This window comes from Orycteropus afer, unplaced genomic scaffold, assembly GCF_000298275.1.
Source record: "Orycteropus afer afer isolate SDZICR_OR568_19922 unplaced genomic scaffold, OryAfe1.0 scaffold00292, whole genome shotgun sequence".
Lineage (NCBI taxonomy): Eukaryota > Metazoa > Chordata > Mammalia > Tubulidentata > Orycteropodidae > Orycteropus > Orycteropus afer.
The window spans coordinates 874,007-894,122 of NW_006921879.1; the positions used below are offsets into that span (position 1 = coordinate 874,007).

The 20,116-nt window shown below is 38.3% G+C and overlaps 1 protein-coding gene across 1 annotated transcript; it reads right to left on the reverse strand.

Moving 5' to 3' along the window:
- Positions 1-5,249: 5,249 nt before the first annotated feature.
- Positions 5,250-6,245, reverse strand: LOC103205739 (olfactory receptor 6S1). Its single transcript, XM_007951128.1, has one exon. It carries the CDS (start codon positions 6,243-6,245, stop codon positions 5,250-5,252), a length of 996 nt encoding a protein of 331 aa, XP_007949319.1.
- Between the last annotated feature and the right edge of the window lie 13,871 nt (positions 6,246-20,116).

Here is a 20,116-nt window from a genome sequence, read left to right on the forward strand (position 1 = left end):
AGGGTTGGCAGACAATGGCCCTATAAGTGTATTTGTTTGATCTGTAAGAATTCCCAGCTCTACTATATACATGGGAATTCTTACAGATCATACAAATACACTTATAGGGCCATTGTCTGCCAACCCTATACATGGTCTTGGGTACACTCACTGGTTCATAGACATACCTAATAGTTCAGCCTGTCCACCCATCTATCCACCCATATACCCATGTTTGCCTTTACTGACAATGCAGTACTATATGTACAAAAGGATTCATCTTTGCTGTCTGTACCTCCCATGCACCTCTCTATGTCTTCCTCTTCCTCAAAGCCACCATGTTGATCACGCACATTTGGTACATTGCCCTTCTCTTCACCCAAATCAATACTTATCTCTACCTATCTAACAGTGTTCCTTCCCCTCCCCTCCCCTCCCACCCCTGGTAACTAACAAAGAAAATTTCCTTCCATAGATAAACCTTTCCTTGGCTTTTACAATAACAGACTAATACAGTATTTGTCCTTCTGTCTCACCTTAACCATTACAATTGTGCCTTAATTATCCTTCCTTCTACCTCTATCTCTTCTATCTTTTCTCTTTTCTCTGCACTGCAGTTGGATCTTACTCGTAGAAAACATAAATTTGATGTTCATCTTCTTTTTTTTTTTTTTTGCAGTTCCTCAGGTCTGCTGAATAAGGTTTAATGTCCTTTGCAATTGGACCCTAAATTTCATTTCCATTGTCATTTTCTACCACTTTCTCTGCCTCTGCTGTGATCAAGCCATGCCAGACTGCCTGATATTGCTGGGAATTACTACATATTGTCACACTGCAATGTCTCAGCTGTATCTGTTCCTTCTGGTCAGCAGCCCCCTTTCCACCTTCTCACTTGTTGAAATGCTCCTTTAGATCTAGCATAAATGAGAGTTCTGCTCTGAGCCTTCTCTAAACCCACAATAGACATTGATTTAGTCCTTCATGTTCTACATTCCTTTATCAACAAGTAATGACTGAATGTCTACTAAGCATTAACTTGTGGAGCAGAGGTGAGAATAAAATACATTCTTCCTGTGCTCATGGAATTTAGTCAAGAGGGTGGTAATACACAAATAAAGATATAAGAAAAAGCTGTGATAACTGCTCCAGAGCGAAGTAATGCAGTACCATGAAAGTTGTAACACAGATACCTGATCTAAATTTGGATGGAGGATATGAAATGTTTATAGAGATTGTAATGCTTGAGGAGAAATCTGAACCTTTGAAAAAGAAAGAATATATGCAAATGCACTCCTGGTGAGAGAAACTAAATGAAGGACAAAGTACAAAGAATGTGAAGCATAGAGGTATGGTGGTGAAGAGAATGTTATAAAACTCAAGAGGTAGACAGGGCATAGAACATGCATGACTTCATAGGTTATAATTCACATTTCAGAATTTATCTTAACACAACATAGTGCAATTGAAAAGATTTAAGTGGACGATATTGAGCTAGATGTTTGTTACATGACCATATTTACTTTTGAAAAGATTGATCAGGTTGCAGAGTAATTAGGGAGAACTAGATGGATTTGAGAACTACACAGTGAGGACAGGTCCTGGTAACAGATTGGATAGAAGAATGAATTGGACAGATTCTAAGTTCTCTGATTTATGTACATTTACCTTTTATGGCACTTACTAAGGTACAGAACAACGAAAAATGACCAAATTTGGAGGCATTAGAGAAAGAAATGATGTGTTCAGTCATAAGCATGCTGAATTTGAGGTGCTTTTGAGATAACTTCTGTGGAGTTGTTGAGGAGACAGTCACATATATGAATCTGAAACTCAGAGATTAGGCCTGGAGATACAAATTTGAGGCTATAAGTACATGGTGATTAAAACTGTGGGCATGGATGAAATTTCCTACAGAAAGCTTAAAGACAGAAGAGATCTTGGGACTGCACTTTGAGAAGCTCTAATATTTATTGGCTTCATTGAGGAAGATACACCTGCTGAGAAAAACAGAAAAAGAGCACCTGGAAAGATAGAAAAATCAAGCGAGTATGGTCCCAAGGAAGCCAATGGAAAAGACTATTTCAAATAAGAATTCAGTTGTGCTAAATGCTGCTGAGATTACGAAGTGTGGAAATGGTTGTTGGCTTTAGCATCACTGCAGTTACTGATGACAGTATTAAGAGCTTTATAAGTAAAGTGGTGCAAACAGAAATCTTTTCTTTCTCCTTCAGTGTCATCTGAGAGCTCTGGTGGTGTAGTGCCTAAGGCACTTGACTGCTAACCAGAAGGCTGGTGGGTTTGAACCACCAGCCACTCCTTAGAAGGAAGATTGGGCAATCTACTTCTGTAGAGATACCACTTTAGAAATCAGGGAAGACAGGACAGCAGTGAGTTTTTGTTTGTTTGGTTTTTTGGGGGGGGAATCACTGATTTTATCATCAGGTATTCAGCAGATCCACCTTAATCTTAGTAAAGTGTTTAATTTTTTATTAATCTTTTTTTTCCCCCATATGTCCAGGGTAACACTTATCAACCCACTAACAATGTAGTCATATTTCTCTTCTTGAAAACTAATTCAAATCCATATTCTCAGATACCTTTATAAAGTACTCCTATCTTTCTTCTTTATGTCATTCCCTAATGCAGTTTCTATTGTGCAATTCTTATTCCTAGTTATGTTCAGTCATCCAATATTTTGTTATGTTTTATTAGTAAAATGTCATTTTGTTAGACTCCCCTCTAAATTCCACCATAATCTTGTTACATTTAGATCCACAGTCCCTCATATATGCCTCCCACAAAAGTCTGCGAGCTCTTTGGTGCCAGCCACCATAAATTTATACCTTTCCATACCTACTTACTGCCCAGAACATGACATTCAATAAATTCTTATTGAATGATGTTAAATCCAAAGTAATTTTGCATCATAAAACAACTGTTGAAAATAAATGGTTTAACACACCTTATTGCTAAAATATGGGAAAGATTCCTTCCAGATATGCTCAATGAATTCTTCTTTCTGGCTGGTGCCTGCTCTATGAAACCAAAGAAAGTTGAAGGCAGTACTTCATCTCTTCTCCTGGGCAACATTTGTAGTTCACTTCAGAGTTTTTTGTTCCTTCTTCCCTCAAATCACTGCGCATTTTTCCTTTTCCTTTAGTACTCAGAAAGCTTTCTGGATAGAAATATTTAGTGTGTGCAAGTGTGTTTTACTAAGGTAACTAGGTGAAAGCATTACTAATTGCAATGCTCACTGAACCTTGATGGCCATTTCTTTGGCTGCTAATGCTCACTTTGCCAATTTTCAGCACAATTTTGAGGTCAGTATATTGTCCATAACCTGCTATTTAATTGTTATTTTTGTACATTATCCTTATGCACACACACTCCAGGGTTTATTCCTATTTATTGAGTGAGGGCCTCTGTGAAAATTTTTCTAAGTAGAGAATACAAAAGAAACAATAAGTCAATATTCATATGACCTCCAATGTGGTTTTGTAAAGCCTTTGTCATCCCCTAGATTATTATTCATCTCTTAGAGTCTAAGCTGTTTGACATTAGGAACTGTTTCATGATCATGTTAGTATACATTAGTATATCACAGTGTCCAGCAAAAGTGCTTAGTAGAACTTTGTTCAATAAATAAATAAATAAGTGAATAGCTGAATGAATGTTTGTCTCCAATATTTCAAAGAGTGCCACAAATAGAACTCTATATTCCCTCCTCAGTTGTCCAATAAGGTAGTAAAATTTTCTACAGAGTCTGGTTATTGGTGGGTATAAGAATGCCTGGCATTCTTAACTCTTTGATATTAAAGAGCCACATCTCAACCCCACGTTTACTAAAAACAAAAGAAGATTTAAAGCAACTGTTATAAAAATGTACAAAGATGGACAGATGAACACAATCTGGTGACAAAATAAGTAGAGATGTGCTCAATTAATCTTTGTAATAAAGTGTGGGGAGCTCTGGTAGCATAGTGCCTAAGGCACTTGACTGCTAACCAGAAGGAACCATCAGCCACTCCTCGGAAGGAAGGTTGGGCAATCTACTTTAATACTGCCTCGGAAGCCCAAGGAGGGGTTGCTATGAGTTGGGTCTGACTTGACGGCAAACAACAACAATAAAGAGCAAGTTAGAAAAACACATTAAATACTATTATTCATGAAATTCCTCATGAATTAATTTTTCCAAAGGCACCCAGAATTGCCATAGAGAAGTGAATAACAACAACAACAACAACAACAAAAACCAAACTCATTGTCGTCGAGTCGGATCTGACTCATAGTGACCCCTCCTTGGGTTTCTGAGTTGGTATGGCTAGGGAAGTAGATTGCCCAACCTTCCTCCTGAGGAGTGGCTGGTGGATTTGAACTGTCAGCTTTCTTATTAGTAGTCAAATGCCTTAGGCATTACACCATGAATAAGTCTCTATTAAATTTGCTTTACCTCTTTTCCACCTAGTAGTAAATGTGTATTTGTTTCTAGAAAGTGTTAAAAATTTCCAAGAATTTTCTTAAAATTCTTTACTTGCATAAACAATTGAAAGACTCTATTGAGACTCTTTAATTAGTTTTTAACTTTTGGGTTAAGGTCACACACAAAAAAAACCCAAACCAAACTCACTGCCATTGAGTCTATTCTGACTCATAGTGACCCCCACACAGACTGCTCTAAAAATTGGATTAAAGCTATGGATCCTCTTCTCAAACAGATGCATATATGCTAAAATACACACACTTTCCATACCTATGGGGATTACAAATTTTCTGAAGCCCATTCATAGACTCCACAGGTCACCACGTACCCTTAAGATCTCACAGGTTAGATGGTCTTTTATAATGTCACAATAATGTAAAACCAAAACCCCACTGTCACTGAGTAGATTCCAACTCATAGAAATCCCCATGGGTTTCCAAGGCTGTAAATCTTTACAGAAGTAGATTGCCTCATCTTCCTTCCCCAGAGCAGCTGGTGGGTCTGAACCACCAACCTTCTGGTTAGCAACCAAATGCCTTACCCACTATGCCAGTACTTCTTATATTATGATATGTCAACAATAAAATAGATATGTTATACATATTATTACAGTATATCAATTATAACAGAACCAAGGAATTTTGCCTGAGAAGAAGGACATACTTAATGACTTTGGAGTTCATTTGTGGTTCCAGAATTTAGTCCTTTGGTGACATTGATGATGATAATGGCAAAGAGAGTGACAATGAGAAGGATTAGACACAAGACTAGTTTCTGTGTCCCTTTACTTTCACCTCATTGTTTTCTCATTGAAACTCTTAGCAAGTAAAAGATAACACAAATAGTCTGCTACCACCTTCTTAAACATGTCCTTCAAAGCCTCCTTGACTCGCTCATTGCGCAAGGCATAGATAAATGGATTCAACAGTGGTGTCACAAATGTTGTTACCACTGTCACTGCCCAGTTCGTATCCACAGAGCCACTCTGTGATGGTCTTACATAGAGAAAAATGGCACTTCCATAGAAGAGGGTCACCACCATCAAGTGAGAGGTACAAGTAGAAAAGGCCTTCTGACGACCCGAAGCAGAGGGGATGCGCAGGACAGCCAGGACTATGTGGCCATATGATGCTGCCATAATCATCAGTGAGGATACAATCACAAGAGAAGCCAGGATAAAGTCAGTCTCCTCCAGCTTTTTGGTGTTGGTGCATGCCAGGCGGAGCAGTGGGCCGCTGTCACAGAAGAAATGCTGCACCACAGCATCCTGTCCGCAGAAAGGAAGCAAGGCCACAGCCACTGTAGGGCCAAGCACAGGGAGGAGTACCCCCAACCAGCAGGCCAAGGCCACACGAAAGCACACATCCCCATTCATGAGCAAGGGGTAACGCAGAGGGTGACAGATGGCTAGGTAGCGATCCACAGACATGACAGCCAACAGTAGGAACTCAGAGGCTCCAAGAAAGAAATAAAAATAGAATTGGGTAATGCATGCAGCAAAGGAAATAGTGTGTTGGCTTAAGAGAAAATTGCTCAGCATCTTGGGAATGATGACAGAAGTGAGCAGGATCTCTAGGCAGCTCAGGTTGCCCAGGAAGAAGTACATGGGGGTCTGCAGGCGAGTATCAGCTCCAACCACCCCCACAATCAACACATTGCCTGTCAGAGTCAGCAGATAGACAAGAAAGAACACAGAAAACAATTCTGCTTTTGTACTGTTGAGATTTGGGAAGCCGGCTAGGATGAACTCTGTCACACCACTGCTCTGGTTCTCGCCTGGAGCCATTGTCTTTCCCACCTGTGCAACAATAGAAGCATTTTCCTGATGAGAGCAGGCTCTTCTAGAACAATCCTGTAACTTATTCTATCATGATCTGCCCCACATATTTCCCTTCCTCCAATGGCAGATTCTGTTAAATTTTGAAGCACTTGATGTCATCCTCTGATTTTAGAACTGGAAAAGACTTTCTATAAAGGATAGCTAAAACTTAGGTATGAAAATGCTGGGAGCTGTCATCTTCACATCCCTTGCTTTCAGATCTTAAATGGTAATACTTTATAATTACAATAAAGATACCACTTGGTTACCCATCATGATTTATATAATTAGTTTCACCGAATTGTACATGTGGAAAATATTGAAATGACAAATGATGTGATCTATATTTTTACAACAATAAAAAAAAGATATCACTGGGCATCTGAGTTGGACAAAAATATCAGGAAACAAGTAATTTCATGAAGGATATTATTCCTATTCAACCAGGATTGGAACTTGAGTCAGAGTTTGGATTCCAGCATCTCTGTTTACTAACTGAGTAGTCTTGGAAAAGTTATTTAACTTCTCTGTGCTCCTCATTTGTAAAATGTTAAAAGTAATAAGTGCAATAATAATGCAAAGGACTTGAAAGAGTTCCCACCACATAATCAGTGCTCAATAACTGAGTATGTGGAGGAGATTGTTAGCTGACAAATGATACAGCAGAGGGAGACTTAGGGTATAAGCTAAGGCACCAGACTCTAGGTTTGACTCTGCCACCACCCTTGGAAGACTGTCAATGAATCCAGCACCTATTTATATTTCAATTGCAAAGCTTTAGAGGACTGTAGAATTAGTCATAGGAATCTAGGGTCTTAGTATGCCTATCATATGAAAGTATACTTTTTGTGGAGAATATCCCAGCAACTCAAGGGTCTAACTGAACTCAGCTTGCCACAGGGTTTCCCTTTCTAAAGAAAGTTGTATCATGTGAAAAGGGGAGAACAGAAATACACTACATTAATTTAGGCAGGCAGTCCATGTACCTCTGCTTTCTGTCACCTTCAAGCTAAGTATTCGGGGGGATGTTAAGCTGAACTCCCTAAATTTTCTCAGTCCGTGATATTTAGCCTATTGAATTATTAATCTAAGCCCTTTCACAAAATTGGGCTTTATTTCATGACTTGTCAGAGACAGAGTTACGAATTCTTGGCTCTAATCACTAATGAAGTCAGAAATTAAGTCCTTACCCTTTTGACTCAAGTCCTTCCATTTCTAAGGAACTACATCTAGTTTAAAAAAATCAAATTAATGATGTTTAAAAAATGTCTCCACTATTAGATTAAGGATCCCCTTTATCACCATGCAAAGCATGAAAATTAAGCTTAGAGACCGCTGGTTCTCTGTCAGCCCTATCATTCCCTAGTACACACCAACAATCTTTGTTCCTTGTCAACATTAGGCTCTTTACTCACAATTTCTCACCTGGGTAGGAAAACTTTTGTAGCTTTTGTCTAGGATAAAGTAGTTCTATGGTCACTCTTCCAACAACAACATGGTCACTCTTCCCAGGATGTAGTCAGTCTTGCCTCCCTTCAGCTTCTGTAGAAATTGCCTTATGGAAAATAAGATCACTTAGCTTTTGCTCAGTGCATATCACATACCGGGTGTTGCACTGGTGATTCAGAGAGAAGGGAGACATTGTCGCTGTCCTCCCGGAGCTTGCTGCCTACTGAGAATGACAGAAAAGTTAACACAGATGCTGCAGGTCAGCGTGGAGTGTTAGGGAGGCACAAAGAAAGGGAATCAAACAAAGATTTAGAGAGACAGGAGGATTTTGAAAGGAGGCAATGCCTAAAATAAATCCTAGAAAATAAGTACGAATTTGCTAGGAGACGAGAGAGGTTTTCAATGGACAAAGAACACCATGTGAACATAGTACATTTGGGCTGAAGTGCAGAATATAAGGGGTCGAACGGAAAGATAGTAGTGAGGTTACTTCAAAGGGGGATCTTTAGCCCTTTCTGTGAGCACACTCCCGTTGAACCGAGCCTAACGTATTTCTTAAATGAGAGGAAGATGAGTCCCAACCCTAAATATGGAAGAAATTCCTCCTACCTACCCCAGAGAGCCCTGCGGGGGAAGAAGGTGATAATTTTCTTTCCCATTTTAGGACTTAATGTTGTGCTCTATCCTGGAGTCATTTCCATACCCTATAGTGTGAGGCTCTGACAAAGATCTGTCATCCTTAGAGTTCCTGAGGATGGGCAAAACACTTGGGAATGCGGGGCACAGTGGAATAATCTGATTCTTGGGCTTTTCTCCTGGGTATAATTCCTCAGAAGCTGCTTTTCTGCTTTGTAAACAAAGGCAATTTCTGATCCAAAGGAGTCTGAGTCACTCTGCCCCTTATTGGGGCTATGAGCAGGTCAGTCATCAGGGTTCACCTTCTCTCTCGAAAGTGTGTCTTTTGCAATGTAATCACTGACTACAGCTTGTGCAGGCCCAATTCAAGCAAAGGGCAATGATCTCACAATGTTCCCAACAGGACAATAGAGGATTGGGAGGCAAGGGATAAATATGGAGGGAATATGCCTTTCATTTCATATCTGTGGAAAAACTTAACACACCTATAGTTTATTTAGCCTTTCATTATTGAAAAATTCTCCTTTGAAGCCACGTCTTCATTTCTTCTGCTGAAGGATTTTATGTACAAACTGTCAATTTTTCTGTTTTAGACTCCATTTTCCCTGACATTAGCCTGAGTACACAGAAGAATAGATTGAAGAAGACATTGGTTTCTAATCTATTCATCTATTGAATGGTAGAATCCCTCATGCATAAGGTCAGTTTCCAATGGAGATGCCCCCAAATAAGGATTGATCTGGGCATCAGAAGTCCAGTTAGCTGTAGTGCTTTCTCAGGAAAAGTCACCCAGATAGTGAGAAGATGAGACCACAAGAGAAAGAAATAGAGAAAATAATTTCTATAAGACCCAGGAGAAATTTGCAATTCAGTGGAAATTTCCCAGCCTCCACGCCTGACAAATATGAAAAGGTGGCTGACATATCATTCGGCAAAGGATGACTGGGAACGTTTCCATCTTCATCTGTCATCCACCCCAAACCAAACAACTGCAAAAGTGCAGGAGCAAGAAAGATGAGAATGAGGGAACAGTGACGTTTGGCCAGCTATACAAAGTCCTGACTACCACCTAGCCTTCTCCTGCATGACACTCAGGGGAAATGTTTACTACCCAAGTCACACAGACATTGTATTATCCCTAAGGTCTTAAAATTATATTGAGACTCCCTCTCCTGGCTTCTGGGCTGAGCAGTGATGGGAGCCCCCAAAGTGTGACAAGACTGGAGAAGATTCTCTGCATTATAGCTAGCTTTCTCTATGCTTTTTCCACCTTTGTGCTTTATGTTCTCATAATAGAATACATGGGAGCTCTGGTGGTATAGTGCCTAAGGCATTTGACTACTAACCAGAAGGCTGCTAACCACTTCTACAATAACAAATAATCTATTGAATAAGAGCATTACAATATTCTTGAATTAGACTTCTGCTTCAATTATAGTTTGACATCATCTCTTTGAATTCAGTTTTCCTCACCTGCAAAAATTCTATTATGGTATAAATTGTATTAAAAATTCAATCATCACTTTGTAAATAAACTTAGCCTATAGTGAGCTATATCTGGGAGTTGTTTAAAAATAAACTGAGGGGGGGGGTATAAATAAAACTAGCTCTTGAGCAACCGTCTCCTTTGCTGTGAGATCAGAAGAACCAGATGATGCCCTGCTACCATTACTGAACATTTTGATCAAAAATTTTATAGAAGAATCCTGATCAAAAGGGGGAAAATGCAGAACAGAATTTCTGATATAAGAAATATGTAAGTCCATGAGGACTCCAAACTTTCTGGAGCCATGAAGACTAGACAAACCCCTGAAATTACTGCCCTGAGATAATCTTTAAACATTAAACCAAAAATATACCTTAAAGTCTTAAAAACAAACAAATAAAAATTTATCTTAACTAGTAAAGAATGTCTTCCTTGAGAATGGTGATCTTTCTGTCCCTCCACAAATACAGTGAACGACTGTCAAAAACTGGCCAAATCAACTTTATTGGAATTCCCAGTTTACAGAAACTGGGACAGTCCTTCTTCTTCTTCTTCTTCTTTTTTTTTTTTTTTTTTAAAGTTGACATTAGGTAAGAGGGCTTAGTGACTAATAATTCACTCTTAGTCCATTCTCTACTCTCCAGTTTAGTGGTGGACTTAAAGACAAACGCTCGTATTCCCCATACACGTTCCTAGTATTGAGAAGCAGACTGACCTTATTATCAAAGAATGGTAACTGTTTGTGACCTGTTTGCTGGCTCTGTGAAGGACTGGCTCAAAAGGCTTGCCTTTATTTATCTTAACTGAGAACTCTTCCAGGGCTGAGGAGGCTATCTGGGGGCATTTGTCAAAAATATTTAAAGATAAATTTATTAGCTTCTCTCACTTGAGCAAGAAATGATAGTTTGTATAAAAACATTAGACTAACCAAAAAGTTTTGAAGAAAAGGCTGGGCAATGTGATACTTTGTGGAATAAGGACTTTGAAAAGCTACTACATAGTCCTGGGAATTTAGAAGGTCAGTACATGTCCAGGGATGGATTTGTGTTCAGAAAAATATGACAAGACCAAAAGAGCTCTCACCTCTAGATGACTTTCGGTCTCTGAGAAAGCAGGAAGTGAAGGCTAAGGTAGAGTTGTAAACTGCCTTGCTGAGCATTGAAGGTATACCTTAACACCATAAAGGGACCATCTGCAAAGACTAAGAGATTGCAGGAGTTTGAGGAAATCTCTGTCAAATCACTAGCTGACCGCTAAGATAATAGAGCAGAAGCTTCAGTGGCCAAAAAAAGATAAAGAATACAGACTTCATAAAACTAGTTCAGAAAGGAGTTCCTGGGAGATGCAAATAGTTAAGCACCAAGAGGTTGGCAGTTCAAAGCCAACCAAAGGTGCCATGAAAGATAGGTCTGCCAACTTGCTTCCAAGGTCACAGCCTTGGAAACCCTATGGAACACTTCTACTCTGCATCTGTGGGGTTGCCATGAGTCAGAATTGACTCAATGACAACTAGCAGCAACAAAAAAAACCCTGGTGATGGGGCAGAATCTGATTTCTAGACTCACCTCATTATAATATTCAAAATGTCCAGTTTTCAACAAAACTTACGAGTCATGCAGAGAAACAAAAAAGGATGGCCCATACGCAGGAAAAAATGAAATCGAAACTATCTCCAAGGAAGCCTAGACATTAGACTTATCAGACAAAGACTTAACTATTTTAAATATACTCAAAGAGCTGAAGGAAACCATATAAAAGAACTAAAGGAAACCAAGAGAACAAACATCTCACCAAACTGAAATGACAATAAAGAGATAGAAATTACGAAAAAGGAAAAAAAGAGTTTCTGGAGTTGGATAGCATAATAACAGATGAAAATTTCACTAGAGTTTCAACAGTACGTTTGATAAAACAAAAACAAAAAACAATTGAACATAGGTCAATGGAGATTACCTGCTCTGAGAAACAGAAATAAAAAAGGAAACTGAACAAAGCTTAAGAGACCTATGGGATATCATCAAGGGTACCAACATACTTGTAATGATCCTAGGAGAGGAGAAAGAGAAAGGGACTGAACCTGAATTAATCTTTTTCCTTTTCATAAATTTTTTAAAACTCTTAAGACAAACATAAACTTCTTCTAAACAATTGCTTTAAGACAAAACGGGTTTTAATTTTTCTACGGTAGACTGAATAGATACTTTAAATAATGGTTGTAAGTTGATTTTAAAAAACATTGTCTATAACATGAACATTTATTGACAGTGTTAACTAGTAAAGCTACTGAAATCATAAGCCAAAGCAATATCGATAAAAATGTATGACAAAACTTTATGTAACAATTCAAAACAATTTGTATTAAATGACACAATCAGGTTCAAATATAAACCTAACAGTTACAGAATTATCATACATGTTACTTTTTTGCAAGATGCAATTTTTAGAATTAAAAATAAAGAAATGAAATTTGTCTTTTAATGTAAAACTTGTAGTTAATTTTGTTGCACAAATACTCAGTTCTGGGTCTAACTTGCAGTAATGAAACATGAATTTTGTTAACAACTGTGAATTGATTTTTATTCTTTAAACTTTTATTTGCTAAACAAAATCTTGCTCACACTTGCAAGAAGTCAAAAATTGTAGGAAAATGTTGATGGCTTTCCTCTATCAGAATACTCTTTTTTTTTTCACAGAAATTGAGAAATTACATAGTGGTAGATAAATGAATCTCATTGTGTGTCTACAACAGACACTAACTTTGTTCTTCCTCTTCTAAGTTAAGTTCTCAGGCTGAGTTGAAGATTCAGAGAATGTTCCATACCCAGTCAAACACTTGTTTTGAAAGCATGGGAAAATATAGTTCAATTTTTCCTGTCATTCTTTTAGGTGGTTCTCAATAAATCTTGAGACTTCTGATATCCTTATTTAATCTCAAACCCATGCGTTGGTGAATAATCTCAAACCCATGCGGTGGTGAAATAATTTCAAGTTTTCCTTTTGTAACATTATTTTTCCAAAGATTTACTTTCCTTTTAAAGTCAAGAGTCTTCTATTGAAGTAAAAAAAAAAAAAAAAAAAAAAATTCTTTAGTGCCTTCCATAGAGTTGTTCAACTAATTTATGTGATAAAAAATGTTATTTTTACTTTTATGTTACCTTATTTCTGTAGCTCTTCTATATCTTTGAATCACACCACAAAATCTGACTTTCTGTTTTCTTGGAAGTGGTCTGACAATTCACCTTTTACCTAAAACATTGTTAGAATTCTTCCTCTACTAAGACATGAGATTTCACTATGTAACACAAGATTTAGATGCTCTTTGTTCAGGTTTTCACACGGTTTCAAAAACATTTTCAAGTAAACTGGTCTTTAATAAAGTTAACCATTTTTGTACCATCATCCAGAATTTTCTACATTTCTTCCAAAGAGCTTTTGATGCTAACACCTCTCTGGAAGAAAATAGTATGTTGTGAACATGTCAAACAAGTTGTGACTTATAAAAATTCTTTCTTTAGAATGAAAATTTCCCTCAAATTTTTCTATTACACTGGAAGAGTTTGGTCAATTCCGTAAGACTGTCTGCAGTATGTAAGACGTATAGTTAGCTGCTATCAAGTTGGTACCCAACTCATGACAACCTCCTCATGCACAAGGAAACAAAACACTGCTCGGTCCTACAGAATCCCTACCATCAGTTGCACGTTGGACCATTGTGATCCGTAGGATTTTCATTGGCTGATTTGAGAAGTAGATCAACGGGTGCTCCTTAAGGAAAAGTTAGACAAAGCAATCTCAGGAGGGAGAGGCTGACATCAGCGTCCCTTACTGTCCTCTCTACAGCAAGGTGCTCACTAATTATAATGGCCTCCCCTATCTCCATCAGAATGTTAGAATTATCTTACTGCACACTGCCACACAGGGCCTACTGCTTACAATCACTGCCCATAACATGCCATGCAAAGTTTAAAAAAATAGATTTAAAAAAAAAATTGTAATCATGATCTGTGTTATTGACTGAAAGACATGTTCAATTACTAACCCCTATGCTAAGGCATCTGACTGCTAACCAGAGGTTGGTGGTTCAAACCCACCAGCCACTCCAAGGAAGCAAGACTAGGCAATTTTCTTCTGTAAAGAAACCCAGTGGGGGTCACTATGAGTCAGAATCAACTTGACAGCAGCGGGTTTGTTTGTTTGTTTGTTTTTTAAATGTGTGAGAGTGTGTGAACATGACTTTGGGAATGGGGTTTTCTGTGAGTATGTTAATGAGGTCATACCTGAGTAGAGTGGGTCATAAGCCTAATACTTTCTGAGTGAAAGCTTATAAAAAGAGACTACTGAGAGAATCAGATACACAGGGGAAGGCACCATGTGAGGATCCATCTATAAGCCAAGAAATGCCCTGGGCCACCAGAAGCTGAAAGAGACAAAGAGTGATCTCCTAGAGCAGAACAGAACATAGTCCTGTCAATGGTCTAAATTTGATTCCTACCCCCTAAAACTGAGATAATAAATTCCAGTTCTTTAAAGCCACCCACTTGTGGCATTTTTATCAGAGGACCATTAGGAAGCTAAGGAAATCTTTCATGAATTCCTCCAATCAGTCTCACTGCTGTTGAGGCAGATATAACTCAAGCAACTCCTCCTTGGGTTTTCCAGGCGGTATCACTACAGATAGTATATTTCCCAGTCCCTCTTTCGAGGAGTGGCTGGTGGGTTTGAACCACCAGCCTTCTGGTTAGCAGTCAAATGCCTTAGGTACTATGCCACCAGAGCGCCTATGGAACTTCTAGTGACATCTTATTCTGTGGTATCCTGCTTGAGAAATTTTCCTGAAGTAGTATCAAATTGTATACATTATAGAAGTTACTCTTTTTTTAATAAGTTACTTTTTAATACTATAAGGCTTTTATTTCTAGTCCAGAGGATTTCTTTTTCCTCTAAATGCAAATGTTCTTCCTACATGATGACAGAGGCATCTTGGTTGATGAATCCCCTCATGGTGTCTGTCTCTTGTGTCATACTGTTCCAACCCAGACATTTTAGCTCTCATGGACATAGAATCTTTTTTTCACCATGATTGTAGAGATTCTTTTTACCTCTTTCCTATATTAGAGTGCAAGATTTGTTTCCAATGTTACTTTGTTTGCTTTTTTTTTTTTTTCTTTACATCATCCAGTAGTTTCATGAGAAAATTTTGGAAGTAAAATTTTTGAAACCTTGAATGTCTGAAAATATCTTTATTGTATATTACTAGTTGATTGATAGGAACTCTGGTGGTGTAGTGCCTATGGCATCTGACTGTTAACCAGAAGGCTGGCAGTTCAAACCCACCAGCCATTCCTCGGAAGGAAGATTGGGAAATCTACTTCCATAGTGATATCACCTCGGAAACCCAAGGAGGGGTCACTATGAGTTGGATTCAACTCAACAGCAGTGAGTTTGTTTGTTTTGGTTTTACTTGATTGATAGTTTGGCTGGTTATAGAATTTTATATTAGAAAACATTTTCCTTCAGTATTTTGAAGCAGTTTCTCCTTGTTTTCTAGCTTTTAAAATTACTGTTGGGAAGTGCTAAGACATTATGAAAGGAGCTCTTGTGGCTCAATGCCTAAGGCATTTGCCAGCTAACTAGAAGGTTGGTGGATCAAAACCACTGCAAAGGGTCAATGCATTTTTTTCTTTTTTGCAGTGTTCCTTTCCTTCCCCTCCCACCCCTGGCAATGAGCAAATAAAGTTTCCCTCCATATATAAACCTTTCCTTGACCCTCCACAACAATGAACTAATACTATATTTGTCTTTCTGTGATTGACTTATTTCACTCAGCATAATCTCGTCCAAGTTCATCCATATTATGCAGTGTTTTTCAGACTCTATGTTATTCTTCACTGCTGCATAGCATTCCACTGTGTGTATGTACCATAGTTTGGTCATCTACTCTTCCACTGATGGGCACGTAGGTTGTTTCCATCTTTTTGCTATTGTAAATAGTGCTGGGATGAAATGAGTGTGTATATAGCTGTTTCTGTCCTGGCTCTCACCTCTCTAGGATATATACCTAGCAAGGGGATTGCTGGGTCAAATGGTATCTCCAATTCCAGCTTTCTAAGGAATCACCATATTGCTTTCCACAGTGGTTGTAACACTTCACAGTCCCACCAGCAGTGTATGAGAGTCCCAATCTCTCCACATCCCTGCCAGCATTGGTTATTTTCTCTCTTGTTGAACCTTGCTATCAGTGCTGGGGTGAGACAGTATCTCATTGTTGTTTTGATTTGCATCTCTCTGATGGCCAGTGATCGTGAGCATCTCTTCATGTATTAGCTAGCCACCTGAATATCCTCCTTGATGAAGTGTCTATTCATGTCTTCTGCCCATTTTTCAATTGGATTGTTAACTATTTTGGTGTTGAGACGTTGGAGTTTTCTATAAATCTTAGAGATAAGTCCCTTGTCAGATATGTAATTATTGGCAAATATAAATGTTGCTTTAATTTTTGTTATGTGCTTTTTTGAGTTGTCGATTTCTTTGTTCTATATAATTTTCTATGCTGAGCTCATTTTGTTTATGAATTGTGTTATCACTTCTTTTGTTGCTATTGTCTTAGAATTTGCTAAATATTTGTGCTGGTCCTCTTTTTTATTTTGATGTGAAGTTTATAATTTTTCTTTGAGGTTACCCTGTGATTTATAATTTACTTCCCAAGTTTAGAACAGTCCATTCTATCTTGTAGTTGTCTTGACATCCCTACCATCTAGAAATTTTGTAATGACACAATTTTTTCCCTCTTTTTGGTTTGTAGATATCTCTGGTTCCCTGTTTATGATCTTGTAGGCTTATTTACTTTGGATACTTCCATAGCTGGGTTGGTTTCTGAGTTATATCATGAATGTTAATGATCAGTTGCTGTTGGCTATTGTTGCTTCTCTGTCCAAAGGACTCCCTTTAGCATCTCTTGTAAGGTTGGTCTGGTTTTAACAAATTTCCTTAATTTCTGCTTATCTGGAAATGTTCTAATTTCACCATCATATTTGAGGGACAATTTTGCTGGGTACATAATTCGTGGTTGGAAATTTTTCTTTCTCAGAGTTTTATATATACCATTCTATTGTCTTCTCACCTGCATGGTTTCTGCTGAGAAATCTGAGCTGAGTCTTATCAGTTGCCCCTTGTAGGTAACTTTTCATTTTTCCAGTGCTGCTTTCAGGATTCTTTCTTTGTTTTTGGTGTTAGTGAGTTTGATGATGATATGTCTTGGTGATTTTCTTTTGGGGTCTATCCTGTTTGGGGTTTGGTGGACTTCCTGAATGGATATGTTCTCATCTTTCTTCATATCAGGAAAGTTTTCTTCCAACAAATCTTGGGCAATTTTCTCAGTGGTTTTATTTTTCTCTTCCTGTTCTGGAATTCCAATGACTTAGGTTATTCCTTTTGATGGTATCCCACATGAACCTTAAGCTTTCTTCATTTTGTTTTGATCTTTTTTCTGACTGATCCCTTTCCAAAGAGGTATTCAGGTATTTGTCTTCAATCTCATTAATTCTGTCTTCCATTAATTCAGTTCTACTCCTTTGCCCTTTCAATGTATTACCTATTTTTTACAATTTAGTATTAATCTTCTAGATTTCTGTGTGTAGATTTTGTATCATTTCTAATTTTTCATTTATTTCATTATTGTGCTCTTGTATTGTCTTTCAAAATTGTTCTAGGGTTTTGTCTGTGTTTTCGTTGACCTGTCTCTCACTCCTTTGAAGATACCTAAGTATAATTATTTTTAATTTCTTATCAGGGAGTTCCAATGCTGCATCTTCCTCAGGGATGTGATTTGGGTCTGTACCCTGGTCCCTTGTTTCTCTTGCTTTATCTTGCTTCTTTGTGTGGACTGTGATGCTCTGTTGTCTCCAAGGCATTGTGACGTTTTTGTTCTTATATTTAATTGGTGATTGTATGTTGGAGTGACTTGCCCATGATTTTCATTTTCTTTGTTTTGTTTGTATGTTATCTATGCAAACAGGGTACTGTGCTGTGCTCCTCTATGCACTAGTTGACAGCACTTATACACACACCACCTGTCTCCTTTCTTATTGTCAGCCTCTTGTATGTCTCTGCCGACCTTGGCAAACAGAGCCTATTCTTAGGTCCCTGGAATCCAAATGAGAATGATATCACTTTAAAATCCAAAATGGTTGTCACTTGTAAACATTCAAAATGGCGGTGCCCTCGATCACTTTAAATACCCAAAATGGCTGCCATGTGTAAACAATCAAAATGGCTGCACCCTCCAGCCAGCAGAAAGTTAACAGCTCAGGTTGTCTCCCTCCTTGCTGTTTCCTTTCCTAATCATAGACCACCAGCACAGTTGTCCCTGCAGGCCTTGGTGACCAGGGCTGATCTTTAGGTCAATTCTCAGGTCCCAAAACCACTTGGAAATATTAAGACTGTTGGTCCCATCAGAGTAGCTGACAGTCTGCAGTTCTGACTGTCTCTGTACTCACTGTTTTTGTTCAGGTTTTTCCACTAGTTGCCTAATCCACTCTGTATAGTTCCTTTCAAAGCTCAGGGCTCTAGTATTATCTTCTGTATCTCTGTCAATTGGTTTTTCTTTTCTTTGTTGGAGATGGTCTGTGTCGCTTGTCTGCCTATTCCTCCATCTAATATATTTAGATCTTTCATTGTGGACTTATCAGTTTCCCCAGAGAAAATTCTCCTGTCTCCTGTCTAGCTGGCAAAGTTGTGGGAGCTAAGTAGAGAAAGATGACTTCAAGTAGATCTCTGCATTTAGTATGTTGTTGTGTGCTGTCGAGTCAGACCCGACTCATAGTGACCCCTCCTTGGGTTTCCAAGGTGGTATTACTACGGAACTAGATTGCCCAATCTTCCTTCCAAGGAGTGGCGGGTGGGTTTGAACTGCCAGCCTTCTGGTTAGCAGTCAAGTGCCTTAGGCACTATGCTACCAGAGCTCCCAGCACACACCTTATTAAAGCTTCTAGTTTTCAGTATAGTACTCCTATCTTCAACAGGCTAGAGACACTCTGTTGTACCTGCTCCAGAAACAAATCATCTAATCTTCTGTTAGGGTGGGAGAGGGTTAGCCGCCAATCTAGATAGTGAAGAAGTTATCTAGACTCTCTTTATTAGACAATTTTCAACAATTCTTCTTAATTTAGACTTCCATTCATTCCACTCCCTAAAATGCAGAGAGATTTTGTGGAATAAATTGAGCTGGATCTTGACTTTCCTCACTGCCTGAGTAGAATTAATCTTTCTAAGCCAGTCTTCTTGTATCTGCTTTCCAGTTTTCAAAATTTTGTTGCTATTGTGTTTTTTCCCATGCTATAGTGGAGTTTCTCTTCAAGCTTTCATTATCACTATTGGGAAGTCAACTATCACCCTAAGTCAACTATCACTCTATCTTCTTTGTAGGTAATTTTTGTTTTCCTCTGGCTGCTTGTAAGATTTTGTCTTTGTTCATAATATACTAGAGTTTCACTACAATAAATTTATATTTAGACTTCTTTTTTCTTTGATCCTACAGGGTGTGTGTGTGCATATATATATATATATATATATATGCACACACACACACACACACACACACACGGTGCTTCCTGTGCCAGGAATTCAACTTTTTTATTAGTTTTTTATGGAGTAGTGCCTAAGGCATTTGACTGCTAAGTAGATAGTTGGCAGTTCAAACCTACTAGCTACTCCATGGAAGTAAAATGAGGCAATCTACTTCTGTGAAGATTTAGCACCTCAGAAGCCCAAAGGGGGTTGCTATGAGGCTGAATTGACTTGATGGCAGTGAGTTTGGTTTTTTGAGTTTATTGTTTCTTCAAGTATCCTCTCTTCTTCATTTTTTTCTGTTTTCTCCTCAAAGATGTAATTTCTTACATATTTTCCATCTCTTCATCTCTCTTTGTTAAATTCTTGGTAAGATCTTTATCATATGCCTTAGGCACTATGCCGCCAGAACTCCTATCTATCTATCTATCTAGCTAGCTATCCTTTGTTCTTATATTAATCCATCAGTTAAATCATTTATTGAGATTTTTTATTACAACAATTATATTTTTCATTTGAAATGTTATAGGGTTTTTTGTTTTGGAAATCCACATGATCATTTTTATAGTTTCAGGTTGCTATCCTATTTATGGGAGCTCTGGTAGCATAGTGGCTAAGACACTTGCCTGCTAACCAGACGGCTGGCGGTTCAAACCCACCAGCCACTCCTCGGAAGGAAGGTTGGGCAATCCTACTTCCGTAG

Coding starts and splice junctions, on each gene's coding strand:
- LOC103205739 (XM_007951128.1), bottom strand. CDS start 6,245: ATGGCTCCAGGCGAGAACCAGAGCAGTGGTGTGACAGAGTTCATCCTA.